The sequence below is a fragment of the Schistocerca gregaria genome, chromosome 9 (assembly GCF_023897955.1).
Source record: "Schistocerca gregaria isolate iqSchGreg1 chromosome 9, iqSchGreg1.2, whole genome shotgun sequence".
NCBI lineage: Eukaryota > Metazoa > Arthropoda > Insecta > Orthoptera > Acrididae > Schistocerca > Schistocerca gregaria.
The window spans coordinates 246487896-246510185 of record NC_064928.1 but is presented as its reverse complement, the minus strand read 5'-3'; the positions used below and the strand labels follow the sequence as shown (position 1 = coordinate 246510185).

The window sequence follows — 22290 nt, the reverse complement described above, 5'->3', positions numbered from 1 at the left end:
CATTGTGCATGCTCTGTTGCCTGTGTCTATGTGCCTGTGGTTCTGTCAGTGTGATCATGTGATGTATCTGACCCCAGGAATGTGTCAATAAAGTTTCCCCTTCCTGGGACAATGAATTCACGGTGTTCTTATTTCAATTTCCAGGAGTATATATATATATATATATATATATATATATATATATATACTGAGCGTAATATCAGTGTATGAGACCACGGAGCAAAGAACGGTGCAACCAGCGTACCTACCATGTGACGGACTATGTACGAGTCAGAACCTGCATTGTATCCACTGCTCTATATTCCACACAGACCTAGGATGCAAAATGCTCTACAGACACTAGGACACCTCACTTATACTGTCCGCAGCCGTCTCGAAGATGAAGGGTCGACACTAACAGTTATCCATACTTTTGAACAGATAGTGTGCCACTGAAGTGTTTACAGGTTTGAAAGACATTGATTGTATTTTGAGTCCCAACAGGGCAATGACTAACGGAGGTAGTATTTTACACGTTCGAGGGAGTAGCCTAATCATGTTTGCGATCGTTTTTTCTCACAACTGTTCAGTAACAAACATAAAATCGGAGTGCAGACCCATCAGATCGGGATAATTCATGAAGACTGAGCAATGGATGAATGTCGGTCGTTAATTAACGTAATTTACACTTATATTGGAAACTGCGTGGTTTACATAAGCACGAGGCCACGTTGGAAGCGCATTGGGATGGGCTACCAGTGCTGTGGCGTCCAGAGAACACATTCGTCTGGACAGAGGTCCAGCCTCAGGGGACTTCTCAGGAGGCGCAGCTCAGTGCAGATCAGCTGGTCAGCCTTTCGTTTGAGGTGTCACAACTGGACGCTAGTTACCCCTCGTGCAGCACAGATACTTTCTCCTGTGGCGTAAGCCGCCCGACAACGACTGCTTTCACGGCTCGAAGATGAACAAACGCTGTTTCCACCAGGGTGCAGAGTGGCATTACTGCGTACAAAACGTAGAAAGATGTGTATCTTCAGAACGGACTGGACGCCATAGGTGACACCCAGGAAGTGGAGTGAGAGCCCGCAGTTTGGGACACTATTGTAAGAGTGGGACACTGCAGAACGACAGCGCCAACTAAATGTTTGTGCTATAAAGGAGTGGCCACGGTTGGCTACTGCAAATAAAATGAAAGTCAAGACAGAGAAACTGGACTATGCTGCCGAGGTCCCACCTCACTGGCCACAGAAAGAGAGAGAAACAAACTGAGATCCACGTCAGCGAAACTAAGCGAGTGCGACCAGCATCTTCTAAACGACCCTTTTACTGGTCGACTCTCGGAAAATCCCTAGCCTAGCCAATAACGAAGAATGAAAATGCAGAAATATGGGTCTCGCATTTTAAGAAGCAGTCGGTACAGAATCACATTCAGGAGTCTTCTCTGCCAGCCTCCCTCTGCAGGTTGATGTGGTTCGAGCAACCTCAAGCCATGACAGCGAGATGATTCGTAGGAGCAGTAAAATCATTCTCACAGAACTTCAATAACTTCAGGTTTCACTCTAAAGATTTGCTTCTAGATCCGTATGATGAAAGTGTTTTCAACTCTGGCTACATATGCTACAAATTCCCTTTTCTAGGGCTATCTGTCTTTTACTTTAACGTTATGACAATCATGGTACAACTGCACGAAAGTAATTGTCTCATTTCGATATACGATTATCAGAATCTTACCCCAGACTCTTTCGTCAGATGTGCCAAGGTTTTACTTTAGAACAGCTGTTGGTTGTCTGATGATTTATGACTCACTTTAATGTACTGAGAGCATTCAATAAGAAATTCAAAACTTTTTTTCTTGCCCAATTTCGGTTGAAAAAAGGCTGGATCATTTGATTTGTGGGACGTCGTGGAATAATCCTGCATCAGCGCCTAATAGTTCCATGAAGTTCTGACTGTTGGGAGTGCAGTATGTAGCCTTCAAAATGACTAACGGGGCTGCGTTCCAGGCAGAGAGCTGCCATTGGGTTTCTTTTTGCGGAAATTCAGAGCGTCCGGGATATTCATAAGCGCATGCAGAATGGCTACTACACAGACGTGTCAGTGAACAAAAGCACCGCGAGTCGTTGGGCGATGCGTCGGTCACCTTAGCAACAAGGTTGCTCAGACCTGTCTGATCTTTTGCGTGCCGACAGGCTGCACACAGGTGTTACTAACTGCAGTGTTGGAACGTGCGGACACTATCATTCAGGGTGGTCGACCGATCACAGTCAGACACCTCGCTGCTCAACTGGACATCTCTCTAGGTAGTGCTGACACACTCATCCACCAAGTGGGATGCTCAGAGTTATGTGACCGCTGGGGTGTCCGCCATGAAGAGGAACGAAGGACCGTCTGTGCAGTGAAGTATGCACCCTATGGGGAGGTTCTTAATACAGCAAGACATCGGCTCCGACGTCTAATTGTAGAGTGGTAACCATACCGGCATACATGCCATGCTAGTAAGATGGCGTAAGGTTATTTTGACAATAGGATTTTTTTATGTAAAAGAATACCTTGTTTTGAAATTCTGAAGAAATCCAACCTAAATCACAAAAAAAATGTGTTACTTATTGAACGCCCGTAGTAATATGCCAAATTAACTGGGATCCTTATATCATTTAGCAGTCACTGAACTCCTAATTCACTATTTGGAGGGTATCTAATTTATCGCAAATAACAGAGCCAGTTGGCACATATCTGGATTACCCAAACCACGTCAACTTGCAATCGCAAAGGAATGTATAATACGCAGTGTGATACAGAAGTTTTATAAATACGAAATGTTATCATCACGACAGTCTTTTCCTGATCTAAGCCAGTGATTAAGCCGTCGTTGACGTAAGCAACATTTCTTGTGCTTAAAGACATTGCGTTCAATACGCTCAGAAAACCTTATAGGAGAAAAGGAGGAGAGGGGTAAAACGCCACGGCTGAGGCTCACATGCGCGGGAACTTCTGAGCCTCAGCTTTACGACAACGTCGCCTACACAGGAGAAGAGAGCCAGCATTCACCCACGGCGTCGCCTGAATTATTAAAGAGAAGACGCCAGTCGCTGGTGTTCAGGGGTAGCGCCTGCCAAGATTGCAGACGAATGCAAATGCAGGTGAGTTTGTCTGACAAACCACGGGCGCCGACGGAGACTACTTCTGTCGACGCCCGGGCCGAAGTTTTCAGGGCGTTGCGTCTTCTCTCTGGCCACCTCACCGCTCCCACAGTCGCACACGAATTTCGCCTCGGAGCAGAACAGGCCGCGTCTGGCAGCGTCTGACTGCTTCGTGCTATCAGGGGGCGTCGGACGGAAGGAATCTTCACTGGCGGCGACATTAACTAAGGGTCTCCTCAGCGTTTTCTTTCCGTTGGATGCGTAGGAACGCCTCCGACATCTGCTCTGCACTCGAACAAGTAGAGCGGGGTGTGTGGCGGAGGGCCTATCACGTGTATCCTCCTCGTAGTGACTATACTGATAAGAAACTCTTTATGCTTGTACAGATTTCTACTTGACATCCTACTTAATACATAAGAAGGAAGTTATAAGTTCTGGCGGCGCTCATGCAGCACTCCTGTAGCCAAACAGCGTAGGATCGCTCCGCAGGTCCCACGTCAGCGAAGTAAAGGCGCCAATCCAGTTAGGGGCTCTGTGTGCAAAGCGATACGTCTAATGTTCTTTAGTTGCATACTCGGATAACGGTAACTAATGACAGCTGCTTCCTACATTATGTAGCATGCTTTGATTGACAATAAAGTCACCATGAAGTAAAATATTCCATAATTGGAGTTAGGGTCAGCTGCCAACACAAGGAACTTTATATATCCTCTGTGCAGCGAAACAATAAAAACGACTTCGAGTGTAAACCGGTTATGTTCCTCTCAGAGTAGGCTGATGATGTAGCTCACATACGACCGCTAGTTCCACGAAAGATCCGTGCCTGAACACTGGAAAACTGCACAGGTCACAGCACTACACAAGAAAGGAAATAGACGTAATCTGCTGAGTTACTAACCCGTATCAATGACCTCGACTTGCAGAAGGATTCTGCAACACATATCGCGTTAGCACATTACGAATTACCTCGATGAAAACAATCACCACACCTGGTGGTGAGTGCTACCGACAGGGAATCTCAGACTGATTCCATATTTCTAGATTTTCAGAAGGCTTTCGACACCGTTCCTCGCCAGTGGCTTTTAATGAAGTTGCTTGCCTATGGAGTATCGTCTGAGTTGTGCGACTGGATTCGAGATATCCTCCCTGAAAGCTCACAGTTCGTAGTAGTGGTACAAAGTCATAGAGTGAATCATGATATCTGGCAATGTCCAGGAAAATGTTGTAAGTCCTCTGCTCCTTCTAATCCATATAAACGATTTAGAAGACAATCTGAGTGGCATTTTTAGACTGATTGCAGATGATGCTGTCATTTACTATTTACAAAAGTCATCAGAAGATCAAAACAAATTGCAAATCGATTTACACATAATATCTGTATGGTGGTAAAAGTGGAAACTGACTCTAAATAATGAAAAGTGTAATGCCATCCGCATGAGCATGCCTACTCAAAAGACAAATCAAACAGATCTAAAGGTTATAAACCAAAGACAGCCATTGATTGGCGAAATACTTAGATGATGCAACGAATGTACTCAGGTTCCATACACAACGATTGTCAGTCCTCTTTTCGGGTACTGCTGTGCAGTATGGGATACTTCACAGACAAGACTCACGGAGGATATTGAACAAGTACAAAGAAGGGAAACTCGTTTTGTACTGCCGCGAAATAGGAGAGAGTGTGCCACGGACATGATACGAGACTTGTGGTGGCTATCATTGTAACAAAAGCTTTCCTAGTTATAGCGAGATATGTTCACGAAATTTTAATCACTGACTTCCTCTTTGGAATGCAAAAATATTTCGTTGGCTTTCACATACATGCTGAAAAATAATCACGATTAAATAAGAGAAATCGGAGCTCTGATAAATTTTAGTATGCGTTTTTCCCACGTGCTATTAGAGAGTGTAATGGTCGAGAAATACTCTGTAGCTGGTTCTGTGAATTCTCTGCCGAGCAGTTGGATGTGAATTGTTGAGTGGTGTAGTTGTAGCACGCTTTTAGTTGGCAATGAAGTAGTTACGATTAGAAGAAGCACAATTGTTGCTCAGGTCTTGCGAAATCAACACGAAGGGAAAATTACAGAAGAATGAGTTCATGTTAAGGTTTATGATCAATCGCTGTTCCTGTGTGGTGTTCTGGAATCGAACAGGGTTAGAGGGGAATGATGGTGACAGTTTACTTACATCACAGCGTAATGTAGTTTGCAGGGTAAAGGAGTGTAGTTTCCGATGCAGGTGGCCAACAAGTCGATTAGAAAAGTATGAGTACGAGGTGTGAAAGTAGTGGGAGTGGCAACACTGCAGGCGATCTGGCAACGCTGTGTGGGTCTGCCGGCATGTTCGCCCCTTCCAGGTGCTTGGTCCTAGTTTCAGCTCCGCACAGCAGTTATGTCGTTTCTGAGAGCGGCAACAATTTAATAGTGCCTTTGTTGTCTGTTATCAAAATGGAACAGCGGAATTTGGAGCAACAGCATCAAATTTTGTGTTGAACTCGGGAAATCTGCGAGCGTCACCTTTGACAAGTTGAAACAGGCCTGTGGGGAACTTTCCTTATGAAGAGAACAAGTTTTTCGCTGACACAAATCATTTTTGGCAGTCCAAGAACACACTGAAGATGAATCTCGCCGAGGGAGACCTTCTACATCGAAAATCTATGAAAACGTCGAACTTGTGTGTGCTTTCGTGAAATCAACCGACGTTTAACAATAACGATGATAGGTGACCTAAAAATTTTCGTCCTACAACAAAATTTGACCGATGATTTGCACGTGCAAAGGGTTTGTGCCAAAATGGTGCCAGAAAACCTCACAACTGAGCGGAAGGTCAGTGGAAGAAATGAGTACGTTCTTGAGAGGTTTGGCAGTGAACATGAATGGTTGAGCTTGGGAATCCCAGATTTTTTAGTACCATGCTGAGGACAAGGCAAACACTGAGACATCTCGTCGTCCAAAAAATGCTCGAATGAGCTGATCAAAGATTAAAACAGTTCTGATTTGCTTTTTTGACAGTAGGGATCCTGCATACAGAATTCGTTTCTCCAGTACACACTGCCAATGAAAGATGTCCTTGAAAGGCTCTGGAAAAGGGTGAATCGAGTGCTACTGGACACTGTTGACAAGTGGATGTTCCATGACGACAATGTTCCATGCCACACCGCCACTTCCAAAAAAAGGAATTTTTGGCCTCAACAGGCATTCCTGTAGTTTCACAGTACTTCTGTTCACCTGATCTGAATCCTTGCGACTTTATTATTTTTCCAAAAATTGAAAACCGCCACAAAAGTACTTCATTTTGGGACTCTGGGGAACATTCAAAAGTATTTGACCGACATGTTAAAAGCCCTACCGGTCGAAGCCTTTCATCGCTCCTACCGAGACTGGGAAGAACGACTCTGGCGGTATATACTGGGTGATCAAAAAATCAGTATAAATTTGAAAACTTAATAAACCACGGAATAATGTAGATAGAGACGTGACGGGTGAGAGGTACGGCGATATGTTACAGAATCAAATCGTCCCCAGCCTGGCTGATAAACGCCTGCTGGAACGTACGATGTTTATGCAGGATGGCGCTCCACCCCATATTGCTAGACGCGTGAAAGATCTCTTGCGCGCGTCGTTTGGTGGTGATAGTGTGCTCAGCCGCCATTTTCGACATGCTTGGTCTTCCAGGTCCTCAGACCTCAGTCCTTGCGATTATTGGCTTTGGGGTTACCTGAAGTCGCAAGTGTATCGTGATCGACCGACATGTCTAGGGATGCTGAAAGACAACATTCGACGCCAATGCCTCACCATAACTCAGGACATGGTTTACAGTGCTGTTCAAAACATTATTTCTCGACCACAGCTTTTGTTGAGGCATGATGGTGGACATATTGAACATTTCCTGTAAAAGACATCATCTTTGCTTTCTCTTACTTTGTTATGCTAATTATTGCTATTCTGATCAGATGAACCGCTATCTGTCGGACAATTTTTGATCTTTTGTATTTTTTCGGTTCTAATAAAACCCCATGTCATTCCAAGCATGTGTGTCAATTTGTACCTCTCTATCTACATTATTCAGTGATTTATTCAGTTTTCAAATTTATACTGACTTTTTGATCACCCAGTAGATGTGGAAGGGAACCACTTTAAAGGAAACAATATTGTTGTTTAAAAAAGATTTTAGTAGATAAAAAACCAGTCTCACTGGTTTATTTATACACCTCGTAAGCTGTCTCCAGTCTCTATTTGTGGTATTCCAGAGACTAGTTTGATGATGGAACAAGACGTATGAGAGCAAGGAACATGGTGTGCTACTCTACACTACTGGTGTAGAGGATAACAATGGCCCAAGAGCTGAGCCCTGCGGCACTGCCGCGCCTGTCACACTCGTCCCGCGCTGCCGCCTCCTAGCGTCGGCGCGCCTGCCCTGCTTAGTAGGCTACGGCCGGCCCGCCTGCCTACCTTTTTGCAGCGGAAGAGCGCGACGATGGTGATGAGGTTCCCCGGGATGCCGACCAGGATGAAGACGACGCAGCAGGCGGTGGCGAACTGCAGCAGCGCCGCCGAGTAGCCCTGGAACAGCTGCTGGGGGCCGTCGTCCGGCGCCAGCGTCGCCGCCCCCAGGCCGCCGCCGCCCCCGCCCGCCCCCGACCCTTCGCCGTAGTCTGCGAGCGGCGGCAGCAGCATCACCTCCTCCGACGCGTTGGCGTCGGGGGCGGCGCCCGGCGCCGGCGGCCGGTGCGACGCCAGAGACGTCAGCAGCACCGACTGCAGCAGCAGCAACGAGTCCTCGCCGCCCCCGCCGCCTCCGACGCCGCCCCCGCCGTCGCTCGGGTAGTACATCTCCATGGCGGCCGCACTCTGAAACACAGTAAAGGGACGTCTGAGAACACACACGGGAGAAGACTCGAAGTTTTAAAGCCCTAACTAGCTATCGACTAATGAGAAGTAGTGGAGGCTTTACTGCTGTCCGAATCTTGCACAACTGTAGAACGTGTACTGAATTCGCATATGACACCGAGCGACTCTTACATAGGAATCTACATCTACATCTACACCTACATCCGTACTCCGCAAACCACCTGACGGTGTGTGGCGGAGGTTCAAATGGTTCAAATGGCTCTGAGCACTATGGAACTCAACTGCTGTGGTCATTAGTCCCCTAGAACATAGAACTACTTAAACCTAACTAACCTAGGGACATCACACACATCCATGCCCGAGGCAGAATTCGAACCTGCGACCGTAGCAGTCACACAGTTTCGGACTTTGTGGCGGAGGGTACCTTGAGTACCTCTATCGGTTCTTCCTTCTATTCCAGTATCGTATTGTTCGTGGAAAGAAGAATAGTTGGTGTGCCGCTGTGTGGGCTCTAATCTCTCGGGTTTTATCCTCATGGTCTCTTCGCGAGATATACGTAGGAGGGAGTAATATACTGCTTGACTCCTCTGTGAAGGTATGTTCTCGAAACTTCAACAAAAGCCCGTACCGAGCTACTGAGCGCCTCTCCTGCAGAGTCTTCCACTGGAGTTTATATATCACCTCCGTAACGCTTTCGCGATTACTAAGTGATCCTGTACCGAAGCGCGTTGCTCTCCGTTGGATCTTCTCTATCTCTTCTATCAACCCTATCTGGTAGGGATCCCACAGAGCAGTGGGCGAACAAGCGTACTGTAACCTACTTCCTTTGTTTTCGGAGGCACATCCACTGTTCTGCGCTGATGAACACCTCACCACAGATTCTTTAAGGAATCTCCTGTTCCTTTCTATATAAACAATATATAGATATATTGGGAGGTTTAAAATGTAGACTTGCTATGGCAAGGAAAACGTTTCTGAAGAAGAGAATGTTGTTAACATCGAGTACAGCTTGAAGTGTAAGGAAGAGTTTTCTGAAAGTATTTGTATGGAGTGTAGCCATGTATGGAAGTGAAACAGGGACGATAAATAGTTTAGACAAGAAGAGAATAGCTTTCGAAATGGGGTGCTACAGCAGAATGCTGAACATTAGATGGGTATTTCATGAAACTTATGAGGTGGTACTGAACAGAATTGGAGAGAAGAGGAATTTGTGGCACAACTTGACTAGAAGAAGGGTTCGATTTGTAGGACATGTTCTGAGGCAGCAAGGGATCACCAATTTAGTAATGGAGGGCAGCGTGGAGGGTAAAAATCGTAGAGAGAGACCAAGAGATGAATACACTAAGCAGATTCAGAAGGATGTAGGTTGCTGTAGGTACTGGGAGATGAAGAACCTTGATGGAGAGCTGCATCAAAGCAGTCCCTGGATTGAATACCAGAGCAATAACATTATGCTCTCTAGTATCTCAGATGATTCTAAAATATTTCTGTTTGCCGGTGACAGTAGCTTCGTAGTGAACGATGTTGTGTGCAAGAGTTACTGTTCGAAACAGTGCAGTTCACGACGCAAGTTCATGGCTTGTAGAAAAAACAATTAACGCTAAATCACAGTAAGACTCAGTTTTTACATTTTCCAACACAAACTTCAACAAAACACGTGGTTTTAATTTCACAGAATGGGCATATTATTAGTGAAACTGAACAGTTCAAATTTCTATGTGTTCAGATAGATTGTAAACTGTCGTGGAAAGCCCCGTTCACGATCTTGTTTAAAGACTTAATGCTGCCATTTCTACTATTCGAAAGGTATATGAAGTAAGTGATAGTTCAAAACGAAAACTAGTCTACTTTGCTTATTTTCATGTATGGTATTATATTTTCGGGTTATACTCCCATTCTCAAAAGACATTTTTAGCTCAGGTACGGGCGTTCGGGCAATAACTGGTGTAAATCCACGAACCTCTTGCTGACCCCTGTTCTTTAGTCTGCGTATTCTGACATTGGCCTCTCAGTATATAAATATTCTTTACAGTCGTTACTTGTTAACAATATCAGCTTATTACCAAGAATTAGTACCTTTCTCTGAGTTAATACTAGGCAGAAATCCAATCTTCATTTGGATCGCAATTCCTAGAATGTTGTGCAGTATGGAGCTGCATCCATTTTCAATAAGCTGCCACATGAATTCAAATATCTTGGCAACAATCCAAACGCGCTTTCAAATCTAAACTGAAGAGTTTCCTCATTGGTCACTCCTTCCGTCGAGGAGTTCCTTGAAAAATTAAGCTGATTCCTGTGTTATATTGCTCTGTGGCTGGGGCCTGCCGTCGGGTAGACCGTTCGCCTGGTGCAAACTGTTTAAGAGTTGACGCCCCTTCTGCTAGTTGCGTGTCGATGGGGACGAAATGATGATGATGATGATGATGATGATGATGATGATGATCAGGACAACACAGCAGCCAGTCCCTGAGCGGAGAAAATCTCCGACCCAGCGGAGAATCGAACCCCCGCCGTTAGGTACGACATTCCGCCGCTCTGACCACTCGGCTACCAGGGGCGGACAGTTGTGTTGTTGATTGCGTTTACCTAAACTGATGGCTTGCCTATTTGGGGTCCATAAACATTTTATTGTATCTGTTATTACTTTTATGTCATAATTTTATGTACGGACACGTTCCATAACCTTAGAGATTTGCTGCTTAATTTGGTCCTACGGAACTAGACGTGTAAAATAAAAAACAAATAAGTAGATTTAATTCTCATGTACAAAACGTCGTACCTCCAGAAATTTTTATTGTAGAATAATATAATTTTGCGGGCTCCTTCAGTGATATATGTGCAAAATAGGTTGCGAATAGTGTCAAGTAAAGTAAAGAAGCAATAAATTAAAACAACATATATCAGACGCTTAAGTTCTAGTGAATGAACAGTGGAACTGTAGTAGGCGATAAACTTTTCTTCCTTTCATCATCATGTGGATAGTGTCAGAGAGAAAAAGTTTCGTAAGGGTTTGCAATTATGTGTGTTACTCTGCCTCGACACATACTCACAGTTTGTAACCGCAATACTTGACGTACTGCGTCACACTTTTAACAGAAATTAATTTTTTTCTTTATTCGTATGGCTACGGCCCCCGCTCGGGCAGCCCGTTCGCCGGGTGCCGGTCTTTCAATCTGACGCCACTTCGGCGACCAGCATTCGATGAGGATGATAAGATGATGGTGAGGACAGCACAACACCCAGAACCTGGGCGGAGAAAATTCTCCGACCCAGCCGGGAATCGAACCCGGGCCTAGAGGATTGACAATCCGTCAGGCTGAGCATTCAGCTTTCGGGGGCGGACTTGGCTGTTAATGAGTGGATTATGACTATAATATAATTTTTTAATTCGGTCAATAGTTATAATTAAATCTCGAAAATCAAGTTCTTGTTACACCTAGATAAGTAACTTTCCTCTGGTGGCATGCCCGAGTTAGCTATTTAGCTATATAGATGTAACTTGATTCCTCAGAGTGTCAACACAGGGGGTCTCTGCGGCTGAACCTTAGCGTGGCACTACTGGACTGTGTTGTTCTCCAGACTGGAGGATGCTGGAACCTATCGCAGTGAATTGTAACCATGTCTCTGAACCAAAGGGAACGCGCGGCAGCCATTTTGACTTGGTTTGGAGTGCACCTAGTATGAGCACGGCCGCCCTTCACGTTTCCAGTCCTGTGTTTATATTACTACTAGACATGCTAATGTTCTTTCAGTAAGCCGAAAATACATCTGGTGCACGAGCGAAGCGATTAAATAAAATAACAGTAACATTAACAGTAACTTAGTATTAAGCTTTCAAAAAATTGTACCTTTTTATAGCCTTGGGCGAATTTACGCGCAAGACAAGGCGTTAATTTTTAATTGTACGCCCTTAAATGACGTGTAATCTTCAAGTGCATAAAATTCGCTATACGTTAGTCACAAACACGCTTAAATCCTTCAGTTATTATGCTTCAGGAAAGTTGTTATCCTTAAATGTGCTCTTAGGATGCCACAGGATGGGGCACCATGAGATAGTTCCCCGTTCTGCCACTTATGTTTTTTATGCAGGTATCGTTGAAACTTTGTATGTTTTTTCGTTGCTTTTCCAGATGGTGTGAACATGCATTAGAATGACAGATGCTTAGAAAGTAGATATAAAGTGCATGGAAATGGTAATTACAACCATTTAATCTTCTGAAACGGGAGTTTCAAAAGAATCTAAGGAGTTACACATAACTAATCAATCTTGGAAAGATACGCTTATACAGCTAAAAATAATCGCAACTGCAATTGACAAATCAGATGTGAAATTTGAAAGTATTATCACTGCAGAAGAGAATGACGAACTGGTAGCATAGCTGAAGGCAATGACGAGTAGACTTTTTAGTGTTTCACCACACTGATGTAATGAAGGAACTTGTCTAGCTGGGCAGGACTGGGTTTCAGGGATTATTGCTAAACGTCTTATGATGTCTTTTTGGAAGCCAGAAAATACATCTGGTGCACGAGTGACGGTATTCAATAAATTAACAGTAGCTTGATATTAAGCTATATAAAAGTATTTGTTCATTTTTCAAAACAACATTAAAACATCTACTTGTTCTCAACAACTTTTTTGCAGAGTCCATCTTCCTAAGTCTACGCTGATCGTTAAACAACTTCATTTCTTAGTTGAAAGATGATATCTCTAATAAACTCGACGTTTGTGCAATAATTTCAGAGAAAATTACAGTATACCACTACGACCTGTGTGTGGGGCAGAACGAGAAGTATGCAGGCATTTCTTTGAAAAAAAAAATGCAGCAAATATGTCACATACAGTTTCAGGTGATTTTGAAGCTATACTACAAGGTTATTTTTATACCTTATACAAATATTTGCTTGTGATCTTTGATTTTACAAAAACTGGGTATCCCGATCTGTACCTGCTTCCCTTCTACGTCACAATGGTTCTTCGTGGTACTCAGTATTGTAACTTTATGACGAAAGTTGGATGACAGGGGTGTTATGAGTGCACCACTTATACATGTAATGACACGCTGTGTCTGGTACGCGTGTGTGGTAATCAGTACATTTGTGAAGATTTTAAGCATGTAGTAGCAGACAAGAATTTTTTTCAGGAAGTAGGACAATTCCTTTTAACTCGATGCTCGTTTGACACTATCAGCACCAATAAAACATATAAAATTAACGTTTCTTATCGGACGTGTTGAGCACCACGGTGACCTCTACTGCGGACAGCAGTCTCAGTAGGAACGAAGCCAGTGTGGGCCTACCGTGAACACACTGGCAACATTTGTAGGGGAAAGGTTGTTGCAATATTTTTTAATATATATCGGCCTCACCTGTGGTTCAGCAACTGATGTGAAAAGGTGGCCTCTCATCGAGCTTTCGTAAGCACACACTTTCGTACTTTCAGTCCGAGCAACGTTTCTGCGAGGTTTCCCTCCGTCATCATGCGAATGTCTGAAGTGGAAACCGGATCCCAAAGATTTCCAACTGGGATTACGCCGGCTGCACGCAAAGCCTGTTGGGATATTGGGCTGAGAAGAAGGGGATCTGTAAGAGCTCGTCCGTCTCTTAAGAGCCGGGAATGAAAGACGCAGAGAAGAAGGTCTGTAAGCAGCTGAACTGCCTGTTGGAGTCGCGACATTTCTCCGTCACTTAATGGTTCTCTCTTCAAGCTGCACTACGGTAAGCTGTAGACCCGCGTATAACTGGCTGGAGAGAACAGCAGAGATAGTACGAAGCTCCAATAGGACCATGTCTAACAATGCACTCTGACGCTGAATCCAGTCTTGGATCTGAGGGTGGCTTTGCCTAACTACGGTGTAGGCAGTTTTTTTTTCCTGCAATATATCGCTGTTTATCGTTCTCCTGCTTCTTAGTTAGGTAGAGGGAAAAAAGCACCTATACTTCCAGCTTCCAACACGGTAGAGAGAGACCCATTGAGAAAACTACCCAAGAAAGGGAGGCAGAAACGGTATAAATCTTCAAGGACTCAGAGGGTGCGTGGTGTCACTTCTGTGATTTCAATACCAAGTCAAATTTACGAAATAACTTGGCAGTATGACATTGCTTATCGGTATAGAAATCAAATGAAAATAGTATCGAAAGAGTTTATAGATTTTTTAATATGTGAACAATCGGTTTCGCCCTTTCCTGGGATCATCTTCAGGTTTCTCCCCTCCATTAAGGGTGCTGGTGGCGCCAGACGGAGTGAGATCCGTAGTGGTAAGCGTGTCACTTCCTACTGCTGCTGATCTCACCCCGTTTACAGCCACCAGCGGCCATAATGGCTGGGAAAAGCCTGAAGACGGTCCCAGGAAAAGGGCCGAAACCGATTGTTCACGAAGTAAACATATGAAACCCTATCGAACCTGTTTTTAGCGTTTTACACGGATCCAATTACAGTACGCTTTCTAAAAAAAAATGTACGTGTCGGTACGCCATTTCGCTCTCTCTGGCCTCGATGAATGCACTGCCTCGGTTGGAAAGAGTGACAAAGTCGTGGCACGCTCTCCCGACGCAAGTTGGCCTACGACGATTGTACCTTCCCCCCCCCCCCCCCCCCCCCCCCCCCCCCCCCCCCCCCCATATCCTGGATACTCTCTCCGCAACGGAACTGGCGTTAGCTGGTCTCCCGTATGTTCTGTCGGGGACAGATGGTGCAATCCTGTCTACTACATTACGCGCGCAGTGCACAAAGACACGTGTCACGTGTTGACTAGAATTATGCTGTTGAAAAATGGCACCACGATACTCTTTCATGAGGACGCAAGGTGTCGTGACGTGATGCTATGTTGTCAGAGCTGTGTCTGCGACCTGAAGGCACACCCGCTGGCTTCGCCTTATGTTAATACCGCTGTGCTTCTGCAGAACACACAGAACAACCGTACGTAGCTGCACACAGCGCCACGCCGTTCATCAGCAGCCCGTGTTTCCCGGTCACAACACCATCCAAAAGCAGCCACTTGTGTTGCTGTGCGTACGTCAGCCTAATCAACGGAGAGGGGGGGGGGGCGGTAATTCCGTAATCCAAGTGCTGCTAGCCTCCGACCTATGGTGCGGGATGTGAAGGGGTTAAGGTGTGCGTGGTGAACAGTACGGCGAACCTGCCCCTGCCCCACTCCCCTCTCTGTCGTTGTCGGACGTGGTTGATCGCAACATGAAGACAAGTATGTGTGCCCCCACATTCCCACTGCACTTGGACATCGGGCCATTGTAACGTCGAATACCCCACTAACCTGTATATTGCACGATTCGGTCAAACGGAGATTCACACTGAAGGTGCTTCTCAAACCATGTCAGGTGCTGATAATGCTGTCTCACACGAGTACGCAACATCATCATCATATCCTTCATAGTCATCACTCAATATCTGACCCTCTAGCGCTTCTTATACACGGTGTTTCCGTAAGAGCTCGCAAGAATGTAAGAGGACTTAGAGGATGCTCCAATGAACGATTTGAGGTAGGTAACCTGGAGTCAGAGAATAAGGAGATAATAGGAGATAACAGGAATAAACTCGAGTAACTGTGTACGTTTCTATTTACATTAATAACAGTTAACAGCAAGTACCGTCACTGACACAATGAACGTAGCATTTGTAGTTTGTCTTACAAAATGTGCCGAAACTGACGGACATGCAAGCATGACATGACAAGTTTCTGACGCACCCTGACAAATACTTCTGGTGTGTTTCGAATCACGTCACAGTCAGCTAAAATTATGGCAACTAATTCCATCCCCGTGTCCACTGAGGTCTCGTACCAAGTAACTTTAGGGATCACCATAGGAAATAATCGAGGTGTTTCAGATGGGGTGACCTGCAGGTCATGGAACGTGGCCTCCCCTTCCAATACGCCGATCAGGAAATACTTTACCGGTTGTGCTCCATCGTATTATGGTGTACTTCTCTGAACAGCACTGGGAAATGAATGGGTCTGTCATTGATTCGTAGCACATTCTGTCACGGTACAATGTAAATACGAAAGAGAGACGCCTTACAGACAAGTAAAGCAGGCAAAACCTGCATCATGTCTTCCCTGTAATCAGGCTCGTCCTCCTGGTTTCCCTGCAGGAAATAAAGAATGTACACGTAAGTAAAAACACAGTGTGTGTAAACCTGTAAGGCGTGTTACTCGTAAATAAGCTGAGAAACAGTAATGCTAGACAAAGCGGTAGACAAGTTTACTTCCACATCTCCTTAAGTTGGCCTCTCCGACCCTCAGATTGTTCAGTAGAGCATTGTCTGTGTCCTGTTACGTTTTTGCTCGCTCTTACGGGTGTAAGGTGCCAGGACATGGGCACTTACACGTTAGCTCACCAACATTAGTGGTAATAATAAAGGGACTGGCAAGGGCGTCAGATCATGACTCTATTGAATTATGATAAACATGAGGCACTCTCGAGCAGTTCACCCTGAATGTCTGCAGGATAGAGCCACTAACTTAAAGCGTCGGTGAAAATTGTCGGAAGTTGAGGATTGTGAAATGTAAAGTCTGCAGCTGGCCGTAGTTCGCCGGGCCACCGTGGGCGGCACGTAGCGGTCGCCGGAAACGCGGGACAATACGGCGCCTTTGGGGATAACCCGGCATCCGGAGCCACCTGTGCTGGAGAGCACGTGGCGAAGACGGGAATTTCGTTTGCCTACGGGCGCATGACCTGCTCGATCATTGGGTAGATCTCAGTGGAGGGATTTTGGCGATGATAGAGCGTTCGAGATTGGCCGAAACTGAGTATTCTTCCGCCACGTTTTCGTACGCGTGGGAGACGGGAGAATAGTGGAGAGTGGATTCGCCTTCAGCCATAAAACTGTACGGACTTGAATACGGCGTCTTGCTCATCGTCTTCGAAGGGAGATATATGGTCTGTATGCATCACTGACCAACACGTGTTCAGTGCAGAGTTCTGCAGTTAGAGCCCTCTGTGTGCTCAGAAGCGAGATTTTCACCAACAACTTACCTAATATTCTTGCTCTGTTAGTTATCCTTGCGAGGTGCTAAGTATTTATCAACGTAGTTGCCGGTAATTGGAGCGCGTAATAGCAAATTGTTAATGTGCCATTCTCGGGAGTGTGTGGGTGGACAAAGAAATTCACATTTTTTTTGTAAATTTTGTCAGCTGTGGGGGATATCAAATTATAACGCCAGTATTACAACCGAATTATCGACTTCATTGTAGCTAGTTAGCATTTACCCTGTCCCAGTAAGCTTTACATGTACTCTAGTCACTGCACAGGCGGAAAGGAAAGAAGGTTTGCGGTCTTCCATGTCAGCGACGGACAAATAAGCTTACACGGGAACACCGTGTGTATCCCACTAGCTGCACTGCCCGACTTTCCGTATGACGTTTCGTACCTGCTATTCAAGGCGACTGGCCCTGTGCCGTGTTCATGTCCATAGCTAATGCGAAGCAGAAGGAAAACTGCAATCGCTTTAAATCGTTGGACATATTTGAATCGCTGGGTATCAGTCAAATGTTCGGAATGAATCCGTCTTCAACTGCGACAAATTTGAGGTAAATCGGCCAATAACTTTTCGATATTTTTGGCAACAATCTTTGCGCATTATATACAGGGTGATTCACGAAAGTACGCAAATACTATAATATGTTATTCTACAAGTAAAACTGAAGAAAAAAAATCGTGTAAACATAGGTCCGCAAATGTTTAGTTACGGAGTTAAGGCTAGTAAAAATTTTTGCCTGAAATTTAGCAACTTCGATACTATGAAGCCATCGCAAAACTGCACGAGGTTAAAGTAAAGCACGATTTCCATTTATTTTGCTGTTACTGGTCTGGTGAATCTAATACAACATATTCCGGACGTGTATCTGCAGTAGCTTTCCACATCTTTCAGAGAAGCAAAGAATGTATAAACGGTATGTCATTGTTGCCAAACGTTAGTGAGTTGTTTCAGTTGGTTCCTAACCTTATGTGTGTTGTTCAGTGAAAGAATACAACATCAACAGTGTACTTAAGTGAAACCGCACATTAATTGTGTTAGCTTGTAGATTAATTATCAAATAGGGCTGCCTTTCAAATTTACGCTGATATGGTGTTTACTTATGGTAAATGTGATGGTAATGCTATGGCTGCAATTAATGAATATCGCGTACGTTATGCAACTCTGTGGATTCCGAATGCACGGACCATTAGTGGAGTATTAAGAATATTGCGGGAGGGAGCTTAGGTAGCGTTCATAATCTGGATGTTCTGGAAAACTACTGCAGATACACGTCTGGTACGTTTCATTACATTCACAAGACCAATAACAACAAAAGAAATGGAAATTGTGCTTTACTTTAACGTCGTACAGTTTTGCGATGGCTTCATATTAGCGAAGTTGCTAACTTTCAGGCAAAATCATTTATTAGCCTTAACTCCGTAACTAAACTTTTGCGGACCTATGTCTATATGAACATTTTTTTTTTTAGTTTTACTTGTAGAGTAACGTATTAAAATATTTGCGTATCTTCATGAATCACCCAATATGTCATCAATACACGTTCCAAGTTGTTGTTGTTGTGGCCTTCAGTCCTGAGACTGGTTTGATGAAGCTCTCCATGCTATTCTATCCTGTGCAAGCTTCTTCATCTCCCAGTACCCACTGCAGCCTACATCCTCCTGAATCTGCTTAGTGTATTCATCTCTTGGTCTCCCTCTACGATTTTTATCCTCCACGCTGCCCTCCAACGCTAAATTGGTGATCCCTTGATGCCTCAAAACATGTCCTACGAACCGATCCCTTCTTCTAGTCAAGTTGTGCCGCAAACTCCTCTCCAATTCTATTCAATACCTACTCATTAGTTATGTGATCTACCCATATAATCTTCAGCATTCTTCTGCAGCACCAGATTTCGAAAGTTTCTATTCTCTTCTTGTCCAAACTATTTATTGTCGATGTTTCACTTCCAAACATGGCTACACTCCTTACAAATACTTTCATAAACGACTTTCTGACACTTAACTCTATACTCTATGTTAACAAATTTCTCTTCTTGAGAAACGCTTTCCTTGCTATTGCCAGTCTACATTTTATATCCTCTCTACTTCGACCATCATCAGTTATGTTGCTCCCCAAATAGCAAAACTCCTTTACTACTTTAAGTGTCTCATTTCCTAATCTAATTCCCTCAGCATCAACCGACTTAATTCGACTACATTCCATTATCCTCGTTTTGCCTTTGTTGATGTTCATCTTATATCCTCCTTTCAAGACACTGTCCATTCCATTCAACTGCTCTTACAAGTTCTTTTCTGTCTCTGACAGAATTACAATGTAATCGGCAGACCTCAAAGTTTTTATCTCTTCTCCATGGATTTTAATACCTACTCCGAATTTTTCTTTTGTTTCCTTTACTGTTTGCTCAATATATATATTGAATAACATGTGAGAGAGGCTACAACCCTATCTCTTTCCCTTTCCAACCACTGCTTCCCTTTCATGCCCCCAACTCTTAAAACTGCCATTTGGTTTCTATAGAAGTTGTAAATAGCCTATCGCTCCCTATATTTTAGCCCTTCCACCTTTAGAATTTGAAAGAGTGTATTCCAGTTAACACTGTCAAAAGCTTTCTCTATGTCTACAAAGGCTATAAACGTAGGTTTGCCTTTTCTTAATCTAGCGTCTAAGATAAGTCGTAGGGTCATTATTGCTTCACGTGTTCCAATATTTCTATGAAATCCAAACTGATCTTCCAAGAGGTCGGCTTCTACCAGTTTTTCCATTCGTCTGTAAAGAATTAGTATTTTGCAGCCGTGAGTTAAATCTTATGTAGACAATGATCTGCCTGTTCTCTTCAAAGTCGTGTGTGCAAAATTACTTCGAGATCGGAATAAAACTGTAGATTTATATGAATTACAAACGAGCGGACACTCTTTACACTCAAAACTAAAGCATTCTCGTGGCACTTATGTGTGTCACAGAATTGTAGCTATAATCATGTACATACCTGCCGACTGCCTGTACGTGTATCAAGTTACACCGACATGCGACCACGTCATTTTTCACTTTTTTTCGTCAGTTGGTCTATGTAGCAAAGATAAATTCTCAGGAGTGGTGGGCAACTTGACATCGGTTTGGCGTGTGCAGTGGCTGTTTCAGGTGGAATTCCGAACTCGTGTAATTACCAGTTGCGCAACGGTCCATTTACCTCGCTCAGCGCTACAGCGCATGCTTTCACCGCCTCGCCACTCGTTTTGTGGCTTTCATAAACTTGGCAAACTCACCGATCCTTGCGCGTAAATTAAGTTTCAATTTGTATCGCACGCTATTTGGCTGTTTTAATCGACTTCGCAGCAGCAGATACAATCCGACCCCGCTTTGCATTACAATGTAATAATAGCAACTCAGCAGGCGGCGGTTCTCACTGAACAAACACGCGGGCCGCCGCCAGAGTAAATCTGGGAACGAGGATGAAGGCTCGTGGATCTCGCAGCAGTCACAGACAGAGAGAGAGAGAGAGAGAGAGAGAGAGAGAGAGAGAGAGAGTGGAGAAACCGGCCGATGAGTTTAATTAAAACAATCTGTAAGCCGGAGGGCGTTAATGGTGCGCCATGTTGTGTACTGCGCATGCGCGCGCGACCGCCTGCATGAATAAGCTCTAATGAAATCGTTAGCGGCAGAGCGTGGCCGTATCGCTCGCACGGCGCGTGCAAATCCGCGCCGGTCGCTACCAGAGATTAATCTGCGGACGTCTGGCCGGCGACTTCTGCCTCGACTGCGCCGTTGTGCCGCGTCGTAAGTAAATTGCCACCAAATCCCTCGTCACGTATTGTAGTTTGCACTCGCGCGGCCAGTTTTGCCGGCCGTAGGAGTTAATAAACGCGTCGCTACGGTTGCAATAGCATTAGTTCGGTCGCAATTGTCTGCAGGCTGGTGCGACAGAGAGACCACACTACAATGGAGGCACTGTTTTTGCGGCATTGAGGGGCCTGTGTTCCATAAGCGAGCCGACGGAAGTCCCTGGAACTCTGGGTCCAGCGCACACTCACGGCAGTTGCTCAGGGAGAGACTAAACCACACAACTTTTATCTGCTGTCAATTTACACGTTGATGCTCCTTTATGTTCATTCATATTCATCTTTCTTAATCCGATTTATTGTCTTAAAAACCGAAGAGGAAGCAACTAGAGGTGACATGAAAGATGTAGTTGCCGAAAGGACAAAACACAAGCTGACAATTACATCTACATCCATACTCCGCAAGCGACCTGACGGTGTGTGGCGGAGGGTACCTTGAGTACCTCTGTCGGTTCTCACTTCTATTCCAGTCTCGTAATGCTGGAAAGAAAGATTGTCGGTATGTCTCTGTGTGGGCTGTAATGTCTCTGATTTTATCCTCATGGTCTCTTCGCGAGATATACGTAGGAGGGAGCAATATAATACTTGACTCCTCGGTGAAGGTATGTTCTCTAAACCTCAACAAAAGCCCGTACCGAGCTACTGAGCGTCTCTCCTGCAGAGTCTTCCACTGGAGTTTACCTGTCATCTCCGTAACGCTTTCGCGATTACTAAATGATCCTGTAACGAAGCGCGCTGCTCTCCGTCTGATCTTCTCTCTCTCTTATTGAACTACATGAAGGAAAAAAAAAAAAAAAAACGCGAATAGGTTACAAACTACCGCGTGCACAAACTTTACTGAACATGTAAACGTCCATACAGATATCGGGATTTAGGTTATGACATGTTCGATATGCCTGCCATTATTGGCGATGATGTTGCACAGACGAACAGCGAAATTCTGCATGACCCGCTGCAGTGTCGGAACATCGATACATCGATGCCGTCGATGACCTCCTGAATGGCTGTTTTCAGCTCAGCAATGGTTTTGGTGTTATTGCTGCACACCTTCTCTTTGATACAGCCCCACAAAAAGGAGTCTCATATGTCGAGATCCGGAGAATATGGTGAGCAATCGAGGCCCATGCCAGTGGCCTCTTCGTACCCAAGAGCCAGAATGCGGTCTCCAAAGTGCTCCTACAGTAAATCACTCTACTGCTTCGATGGGATCGAGATCCCTCTTGCATGGACCACATCTTGTCGAAATCATGGTGACTTTGGATATTAGGGATGAAATCCCCTTCCAAAACCTTCACGTGGCGCTCGGTAGTCATCGCGCCACCGAGGAATATCGCACGAATTATTCCGTGACTGAGCACTGCACACCACGCAGTCACCCGTTGGGGGCGAAGAGATATCTCGGGCGCGAAATGCGGATCCTCAGTCCCGCAAGAGTGCCCGTTTTGCTTATTGACGAACCCATTCAAGTCAAGTGGACTTCGTCACTAAACCA

General features: G+C 44.8%; 1 protein-coding gene across 1 annotated transcript in view; it reads right to left on the bottom strand.

The window, feature by feature from the left end:
* Positions 1–7489: 7489 nt before the first annotated feature.
* Positions 7490–22290, bottom strand: part of LOC126291541 (neuronal PAS domain-containing protein 3-like) — a 116108-nt gene continuing 101307 nt past the window's right edge. The window contains exon 2 of the mRNA XM_049985041.1: positions 7490–7969. Coding sequence (XP_049840998.1) covers positions 7490–7957 — 468 coding nt within the window. The 5' untranslated portion in view covers positions 7958–7969. The remainder of the gene's footprint in view (positions 7970–22290) is intronic.